The 9,383-nt window shown below is 36.6% G+C and overlaps 2 protein-coding genes across 2 annotated transcripts; one reads left to right on the top strand and one right to left on the bottom strand.

The window, feature by feature from the left end:
- Positions 1–336, top strand: LOC147530395 (uncharacterized). The gene has a single exon (XM_086651367.1). It carries the CDS (start codon positions 1–3, stop codon positions 334–336), a length of 336 nt encoding a protein of 111 aa, XP_086507493.1.
- A 118-nt stretch (positions 337–454) lies between these two features.
- Positions 455–5,417, bottom strand: LOC147530394 (putative GPI-anchored protein At1g61900). Its single transcript, XM_086651382.1, has 8 exons — positions 5,079–5,417; positions 3,680–3,859; positions 2,981–3,586; positions 2,196–2,441; positions 2,035–2,046; positions 1,337–1,480; positions 1,196–1,240; positions 455–834 (listed from the first exon to the last, which is right to left on the bottom strand). Exons 1-8 carry the CDS (start codon positions 5,140–5,142, stop codon positions 764–766), a joined length of 1,368 nt encoding a protein of 455 aa, XP_086507508.1. The 5' UTR covers positions 5,143–5,417; the 3' UTR covers positions 455–763.
- Positions 5,418–9,383: the final 3,966 nt, after the last annotated feature.

Here is a 9,383-nt window from a genome sequence, read left to right as displayed (position 1 = left end):
ATGAATCTATTGAGTGGGGGAGCATACAAGTATGCAAAAGTGGAGATGGAAGACCCAGAGGATTTGAAGCATAGAAAGGCACAATTCATGATTTACAAAACCATGAAACAGGCTGATCATCTTCCTAAGAAACAATCTTCTTCACCTTCGAGACTCCGAATTTTTGGGTTGAGGATTAAGATTGGGAACAAAATGAATATGATGAAGAAGCGTTTGTTTTTCAATGTTTCAGTTGCTAAAGTTCGATTTTGCAAACAACTAATGCTTCCTCTGAAGCATTGGAAACGATTTATTCGTAGCGGTAGGCAAAATTTACCCACTTCTATGATTAACTAATCTCTCCCTTCTACTTGTGAGTTATTTGTGTTCATCTAGTTTTTTTTGGCTCTCATAAACCCCACTTAAACCTCATAATACAAGATTAAGATTCAAGATGAAAAATGGGGCACCCATATACAATTTTCATCTTTGTATTCATTACAAGAATCATAAAAATATGTAACAATGAGCAAAAAAGACCTTCAATGTTGAAAAAGAAGACTAGTACGGAAAAGGCGAATGAACTCGGGTAGGTAAATACTTGTTATACACTTGTTACATAGAATCTGCAAGATTTAAAAAATTTATATAGACAACAAGGATGAATTGTTCAGACTGCATTTAGTTGATCAGCTTCTTCGAGGGCAGAAGGTCGAATCATGGCTGAGTAGATTCTGGGTCGAAAGTCGTGGGAGGAACATATTTGGGTTTGAACTTCGAAAGATCAAAGAATTGATGTAAGAGCCAGTATGGAAGAAAATATGAGAGGAAATACTAAGTTCTCTCCATAAGATCCTGCAAAATGCAAAAAAAAAAAAAAAAAAAACGTGATTTCAGAATGGTGCAGTAAAAGTTCGAGGCTAGGAGTTTTAATATCATGAAAGATTAAATTTCAAAGCCTAGCGAAGATTGTGTTTTTCTTTACTTCATATGTAATTCGGAATTATTTTTTTAGTAGAGGCGGACATGTCTGTTTCAGTGTTGACCTTTTATGTGTTATTTGTACATTCTTATTTGTAATCCCTTTATATTATATATTCAATCATGGTTCGAGAAAAAGTCTCAAATGAAATCAGTTCACGGTACACAACTTCTTAGAACTGGGATTTAATAAGAAAAAACGAAGAACAGAAACTAAGAAGCTTTAGTGACTTACCACTTTGTGCAGATGTCGCTGCTGGAAGCGCGGGAATTTTGATCCCTGTAGTACCGTTATTTAGTTATGTGAACAAATCACAAGTATATATATAATATCGGTAGGCCGTTAGACGAAAGAAATCGAGGTAAAGAGACTTACTCTGATTGCAGGATGAAGTTGGTAGAAGGGTTGTAGAGGGCCAAGGAGCTGCAATATTGTCATTCAGATCACAGACAAAACTGATCCCAGAAGAGTTGTCAAATGTTGCATCTGAAGGCAAGCTTGGCAGAAGGCACCCAGATTCTGTTGGCGAAAAGAAGAAACAAGTATAAAAGCGGTTAAAAGGTGAAATAGTTTTGCCGAAATATAGAATTGTATGAACAAATACTGACCATAAAGGAGTCGTAAATGACATAATCTTCATGTGAGAATAGTCCCACATGGACATAGGGAAGTTTCATGACTAAGAATGTAATAATAGGGCATCTCCATTTACTGCTAATTGGTTTTTGAGTCAGATGCCCACAAACTTAACATGGTATCCGAGCGAGGCCAGGACGTGATAAGGGCAGTTGCTCATGCTTTACGCCCCCCCAAAGAACACATGTTAGGCTCGAAGAATGCTACACGTAAGGGGGAGTGTGACTATAATACCAAATGGGCAAAGGGAAATTTCATGAGCCAGAATACAAGATCTAGGGTCTTTCCCACTCTTTGCCTATTGGATTTGAAATAGATGCCCAAAAACTTAACACTTCCTATAAAAGACGGTTTCAATCGAGAAAAACCAACTTCATGAAAACAAAGAAGCGAAATACCAAAATAGTAGCTTAATACTAATAAGTGTATCAACATACCTTGCAATCCGACTTTGGTTTCCAATTGTAAATACCACCATATCCAAATCCGGGGAGGGGAGGAAAAAGAGTCATGGGTCAGTAAAAGTCACACTCAAAATGGAAACACAAGAACACATTTTACTTTTCGGTATCAAGAAACATACACTATAGGTACTAACCTTGGAGAGAGAAATCTTTGAGTGTGATTTGACAAAGGCCATAAACATTTCTTGTTATATTATATTTATGTAGTTTCATCCCAAGTAATGAAGCACAGTCCAATGCTTGCAAGTTGGTTATGAAGCTTTGCTTTTGCAAGTGAGACACGTAATTCTCCATGGCATTGCAACAAGCTGTTCGATTACTTATTCCATTTCCACAATCCTTGGCAACTCCTTTAGTGTCAGGAAAAACCAGCGGACAAACTAAAGGAAGAAAAAGTACAGGTCATTGATGTTATCCATATAGGTCGGTAATCACGTCGGAAATCAGGTTGCCATCAAAATAAAGAGAAATTGGACAGGGGAAATAACATTTAAGGATATGAAGTTATACATACATATATCCACATTTGGTCGATTACCAAAGAACGAAGTTACTTGGTACTGTCGTACGGGTCATTATTGCCTAGAATCAATGACTCAATTAGTCATGGTTATAACCAATACTCAGCTGTCTAATCTTTAAACAACATCGAACCTTGTTTACGCCTATATAAAACCTATCGTAACTTAGATAAGGTGAAACAAACGAAAGCATAAATTGGGCTCTATATATATCAAAGCTACAAACAGTAAGTGAAGATCGAGCTTAACCCTCTCAAAGTTCTTTCTACAAAACATGTGTAAATCCCGCTAAATCAAAATTTTCAAAATATTTTGCAAATATACACCGAAGTTTGTCAAAATTTCATACCTTGATAACAACCTCATAAAAATGATTTATTTGGTAAATTTAAAATTACCTTTGTTTACATTGCAATTTGAAAGCCCTCTAAGAATCTTCTTTGCAGATACAGGATCAAGTCTACTACTAAGCCACCGGAGGACAATGATTTTAGAATCATCAACTCTAGATGATTGCTCTGGCAAAACATTAGCCGCATCAGTACTCGATACACCATAATCTTTCATAGAAATGCTTTTTGCAGCTTCTGATATAGCACTCTGGCAAATCTGACTGCAACACTCATTAACCGGATCAATCTTCCCACAGGCAGCAAGAAGCTTAGAAGAATCCACGATGTTCTCAAAATCACGAACGTCTTTAACTGGGCAAGAGGCTTCAGTGAGATTTGAAAGATGAATCGAGCATATCTTTTTAAGATCATTGCTAGCTCCCCGACCAACGAGCATTTGCTCCACATCTGAGAGGCAATTCTTTGCCTGGATATTGTCCAAAGCAAGCGCTCCAGTAGATTTACTCGATTGCCCGACAAGAATGGCAAGAGTTGCTTCTAACTGTGGACAGCAAATTACATTGGCTAGAAATGGAGCAAAGAAATCCCAGCAATCAACCGCTGCTGTGCTCATCATACTTTCGGCAGCAGAAAAATTCAGTGTACAGAGCCCTAGAAGCAAAAAAATACCAACTTCAGTACTAAGTCTTGCGAAGTTGATTCTGTTTTTATCACAATATTCTATGCTTTCTGTGAAAAATGTACCTGATAATCGTGGTATACTTTTGTTCATGAAAGGTGTCAATGGAGAAGGAGCTAGGAATGGAAGAAAGGGTTGAGGTTCCTCGCTTGGAGAACCTGAGGGTAAAAGTGTATTTCCCTTGCTTTTAGTCAACACTGGACTGTCTAGAGCTTCCACAGGGCTGGAGCCGGAAAAATGTAAACCTGAGCAGAAACATAAAATATTTGTCAGAAATGATAATTTCCGGATTTCGTAACTGTATATCGTACAATTCTGTCGGATGACACTCGGAAATATAAAGTTGACTACTTCAAAATGATCGGCTATGATGGCCTTATACACAAGTAGTACATGAATTAGTCCATAAATGGTTGTGTTCGACAATTTCATTCTGTTCAAGGAGAAAACGAAACGACTTGACGTTGTTCCAAACTGGTTCAAAATGTATCATAATCTCGCAGAAATAAATTGGCCCACTTTTTCAACTAACCCGACCATTTAGTTGAAAGGATTCAATCATAAAAAACCGTACAACTTGGAGTTTATGTGCCATAAATTGCGTAGATATTTTTTGTTTGTGAAACACTTAGACTTAGTATTATAGTAACTTAAGTAAACTCTATCTAGTGTTGTCTATCTATAAAAATGTGGTATTGTTTCTCTTAGAAATCAAACGTACGCCTTCTACGCGTTGAGGCGCACGCCTCGAGGACACGACCTCAATTCATTTCAGGACATAGTTGCAAGTATAGAAAGTCTACTCCTACTAATTGGACGCTCTGCCGTTTCAACGGATCCGGCCCATTTATACGCAAGTCTAGAAAAGGTGCCAAGATACGCAAACATATAAACTATCCCCCTTTCTTCTTCTTCATGAAACCTGCTAAATCGACCACACTTCTTTGACAGTTGACACATTTGGTACTAAGGTAAAACTGGGTCTATCTTGATAAGATCACTAGTGCATTATGAAAATTGTAGGATTGTCAACTCAGACAGATCTCTTGCTCTCAAAACCTAACCCTAACATTGACCTAACTCATATTGTTCATGATTTCTTTTTGAAACTTTATTATATTGTTCATGTTATCTTCCCCAAGCTAAGAACATCAAACCAAATTATATATAGAAAAGGAACAAACATATAAACAAGGCATGCATATAACTCAAATCATACTAAAACAGAGTAGAAGTCCAACAAACACCAGAACCAATTGATTCATATTCTACCAAAATCACTAATTCCAATTCAAACCCCACTTTCAGAACAATAATCAAAAGATAATCCCCCAATAAAAGAACCCATATCTATAAACCAAAATAAGCAAAACCCTAACTTTTATTTCTTCCAAGAAGCAAAATTCATGTGATGAACAACTAATAATAAAAAGAGGGGAATAGTTAGAAAAGTAAAATACTCACAGAAGAAGAAGAAAAATAGTCTTAAAAGAATGTAATTGAGATTTAGATACCCCTCTTCTCTCATCTCTGCAATTTATTGTGTGGTTGAGTGAAACTTATTAAAACAACAAAAAAGTGAAACTTTAAAGAGAGAGAGAGAGAGAGAGAGAGAGAGATTATGGGTATGAGGAATTAAGCTCTATAACTAGTTAAGGAAGGAGATCAGTGGGTTGAATTTGGAAAGGAAGAAGATGGGGTGATTGTGGTTTGGTGCCTGTTGTGGTAGAGAGAGAGAGAGTGAGGAAGTGAGAGAAGCCATGAATGAGTAGAGAGCTTCATTTTGGAGTGTGTGGGGGTAGTGTGGGGAACAATGGCAATTTTTCAGCTGAACAGCTGTATTAGGAGGGGGGGGGGGGGGGGGGGGGTCTCTGGGGCATCCAATTTTGGTGGTGGGGGATGATGACTTAGGGTCCATTTATTTTGACCTAAGTTACTTGAGATCAACCTTATTTTAAGTCCCAAAAACAACGTGTTTGTTCTTAACACAATAACGGAAAAAGCCCCAGACGCTCAAACTTTCGACTTGAAATTGGAGTTAAAACTTGATTAGACGGGCGAGTTTCACGTTAATATCTATTTTTTGATGAATAAACGTGCAATCTGACTTATTTTTTGCTTGAAATTTAGAATGAAACTCGGTTAGAAGGTCAAGTTTCAAGCCAAATATCACTTACTTGATGAACATGCGTGAAATCTGACTTATTTTTTGCTTGAGATTTGGGTGAAACTCGATTGGAAGGTCAAGTTTCACGCCAAATATCACTTTCTTGATGAACATGCCTAAAAATTCGACATCCCTCTCCCAACTATTTCATGATCTACATCTTCACAACCACCTCTAACTACTATCACCACCTTCAACTGCCATTCTATTTGTCTCTTCTATTTTGCCATCATCTTTCTCTTATGCAAAAGGATTCTTTTCAGCGAAACTAAGAGAGTGAATTTCGGGGAGGGATGAAGAGAAAATGGTAGTTGTAGTCGGGGGAGGTGGTTGTGGCTGGGTGGCAATAAAGATTAGATAGTAAAAAAAAACATGTTGGTTTTGGGGGCTAAAATTAAGTAGTACTACTTCATTCATGTTTGAATCAAATTAGCATGCCCCATACCAGGCCTGGATGCCCCAAAGTACTCATAGTGCTTTAGTAGAGTATTGGGTGGTGGGGTCCCAAAAGCAGAAACTGAAAGCGTGAAAAATTCCACAGATGCCATTAATTCTCTCACACTTCCAACTGTTTCCTCATCTTCACTCATCAGTTTCAAACCAGTCAACTATTTGTTCAAATGTCACGTGCTACTCACGTGCTTGGTTTACCAGCCTCTAATAATAAAGGGTTTATATTTTTGTTGTGGTAAGTTGCAATGGGATGATCACACTAGGTCACTTGAGCCATGGAAGTCATAGGTTAGAGTCGGGGGATTTGCTGTTTGGACCCCCTTTCGTATAAATGACTTGCTGTTTGGACTCCCTTTTTCCAGAGTTGCACTTTGGACTCCCTTTTTCAAATAAAAAGTTAAATATAACAGTTTAAAAATAAATGGGACATGAAAATACCATTTTACCCTAACCAGAGATAAAAAAATACTATTTTATCCTCTACTTACCCTAACCCAACCTAGGTAGTTAACTCACAGGTTAACCAAACTCGAGTATTGACCCGCGAGCTGACCCTGGAATGGAATAAAAGAACAAGGATTGTTCTTTTTCATCACTGTCAATGGCGGAAGAATTAGAACAGTTGATCAAAAGAATTGAAAATGTTGGGAATGGAAGAAACATAATTTGATTCTTTCTCTTGATCACTTCCAATGGTTAATAAACTAGAAGAAAGGCTGAGAGATTTGGAAAAGGTTTCAGAAACAGAAGAGATGAAGATTGATACTCCATTTTCACTTCCAAAACTAGGTACCCACTGTTACTCTCTGCCCATCCACCCACCCACCTTCTCCTACCTACATATGGAATCTATACAACCCCAAAAATGCAAAAACCTAGTTCTGAGTTTTAAATGAAAAGGAAAATCCCAAGTAGTAAGTAGTATTACTATAACCAAAACGGAAATCCCCAAAGACTAGGGCTTAATTTAATTTCTCACACTAAACTGCAAATATTCCTAATTGAAATACTTCCCATTTTAAAACATGGGTTTTGATCAAAATCTTTAATTTATGATTTTCTTCTTATAAAGAAGATAACTTTAATTCGATTTTTAACAAAAAATTTCATCTTCTAATCAATTTGTTTCTGGAGAAACCTCTTACTCGACCACAACTATTGCTGGGATCCGAAGTGATTTCGACGGGATCAAAGGGAATTTCTAACTGAACCTATCTGAATCATATGAAAATTTAAAGGAACAAACTTTTTAGGGTTTTGACAAATCGCGTTTTCAGTAATCGGTTAATTTGTTCTTTGTGATTTCAACAATGTATACTAGATTCAATTTGGACAGAGAAGAAATGTATCCACCGCTGATGAATTGATTTCTTCATAATTCTGAGATGTTAATGGTTGAAATCATCAAATCTGAGATAAATAAAGCAATCTTGTTTCTCCCTCAGTGATTGAAGCATAAGAAATTCTTGAGTTTGACCCTATTTGTCTAATAATTTGGTCCGTGATTTGATTGAATCGGCGGCGGCGAATCGATGGCGGTGGTTGTGGTGGAGATGGTGCAACGAAGTGATTGAATCGGATATTTGAGTCAAGAACATATCCTACGGAGGTGTGAAATTTGGTGTCAAAATAATAGATTTTTTTTTTGATGAACTGTGTTAAAATAATAGATGATCTACTAAGAAAAGTGCTAGGTGGGAATTAACCCTTGAATAAAAGAAGAAGATGAGTTAAAGAAGAAAGGGGTCCAAATTGCAATATTGTTATATAAGGATAAAGTGGGTATTTTTTAAAATATAATTCTAGAGACGGAATATTCCTATGTGATTCCGTCAAAAGGGAGTCGAAAATGCAACTCTGGAAATAGGGAGTCCAAACTGCAAATCAATTATATGAAAGGGGGTCCAAACAGCAAATCTCAAGTAGTGGTAAGGGATTTACTAAACAAATTGCTTAGTAGGGAAATTTTAAAAGGCCCCTCGTTTTTGTAAAAGGCCTCCCCGCTAAAAGCGCCCCTCATTATAACCCATTTGGTTATAGGGCCCCCTCTACAAAAGAGCACTTCCTTCATCAATATTTGACCTAACGGCAAAGTTAACGCCGTTAGGTCAAACTTAACCCAAGACCGGTGATGTTGACCACGCCACATCATCATCTTCTCCGGCCAGCCAAACTTCCGGCCGGCAACCTTCAAATTTTTTTTTTTTTTTTTTATTCTCTCTCTCTCTAAAAAAAAAAAATTTGTTTTTAGAGAGAGAGAGAATAAAAAAAAAAAAATTGAAGGTCGCCGGCCGGAAGTTTGGCCGGCCGGCGACCCTGCCGGAGAAGATGATGATGTGGCGTGGTCAAATGATGTGGGTGAAATACACCTTTAAAGGGTTTTTTTTCACCCATTCAAAGAGGGGGGCCCTTTAACCAAGCTAAGTCATAGGTTTTTTACTAAGTCAACAAAACCATGGGAAGGCCTTTTAACAAAAACGGGGAGGCCTTTTAAAATCTCCCTTGCTTAGTATGCTAATCTGATAATTTAATTAACATTGTGTCGCTTTAAAATAACTTAATTAACATCGTGTTGTTCTATATTCATTAGCATAGTCGCAAAAACTTTTGATAAATAATTTAGAGAGGAATTCTTCTAGCTTTTAAATGTAATAATTTGAAACCAATCTTCATACACTATTCTTTTAAGTTTGAGGTTTCAACAAAGATATAAGTTCAGAAATAAGTGATAAAATAACTAAATAAACAAAACCCAACATGAAAAATAATAATATTGGAATTTCAAAACTTTTACTCAATATTCATCCCATTCAAGTTATATTACTTCTTTTTTTGAACTTCAAGTTATATTACCTACAAAGAAGAAATAGGATTCCTTGACAAAAAAAAAAATCAAAGAAGAAAGAGGATAAGGATTAATATAAAGCAACAAGTAGAATAGAGTGCTCTGGGACTAAAGGAAAAGACTGGAATATCAAAAAGCATAAATTTTGAAGATTTGAGTTCTTTAAAAATAGATATTTGAGGTTTTAAATTATCATTGGAAAAGAGAGCACAAACTCATATAGAAAAAGAATTTCTTCTTCCATCATTGATTCATTGACAAAGATAGTCTTTCACTCTTTCTTTTTATAATACAAGAATTTAGT

This window comes from Eschscholzia californica, unplaced genomic scaffold, assembly GCF_041429995.1.
Source record: "Eschscholzia californica isolate CP2 unplaced genomic scaffold, dmEscCali1.0.p SCAF_7, whole genome shotgun sequence".
Classification (NCBI taxonomy): domain Eukaryota; kingdom Viridiplantae; phylum Streptophyta; class Magnoliopsida; order Ranunculales; family Papaveraceae; genus Eschscholzia; species Eschscholzia californica.
Note: the sequence above shows the minus strand (reverse complement) of the source record. Positions and strands in the feature narration are given on the sequence as shown.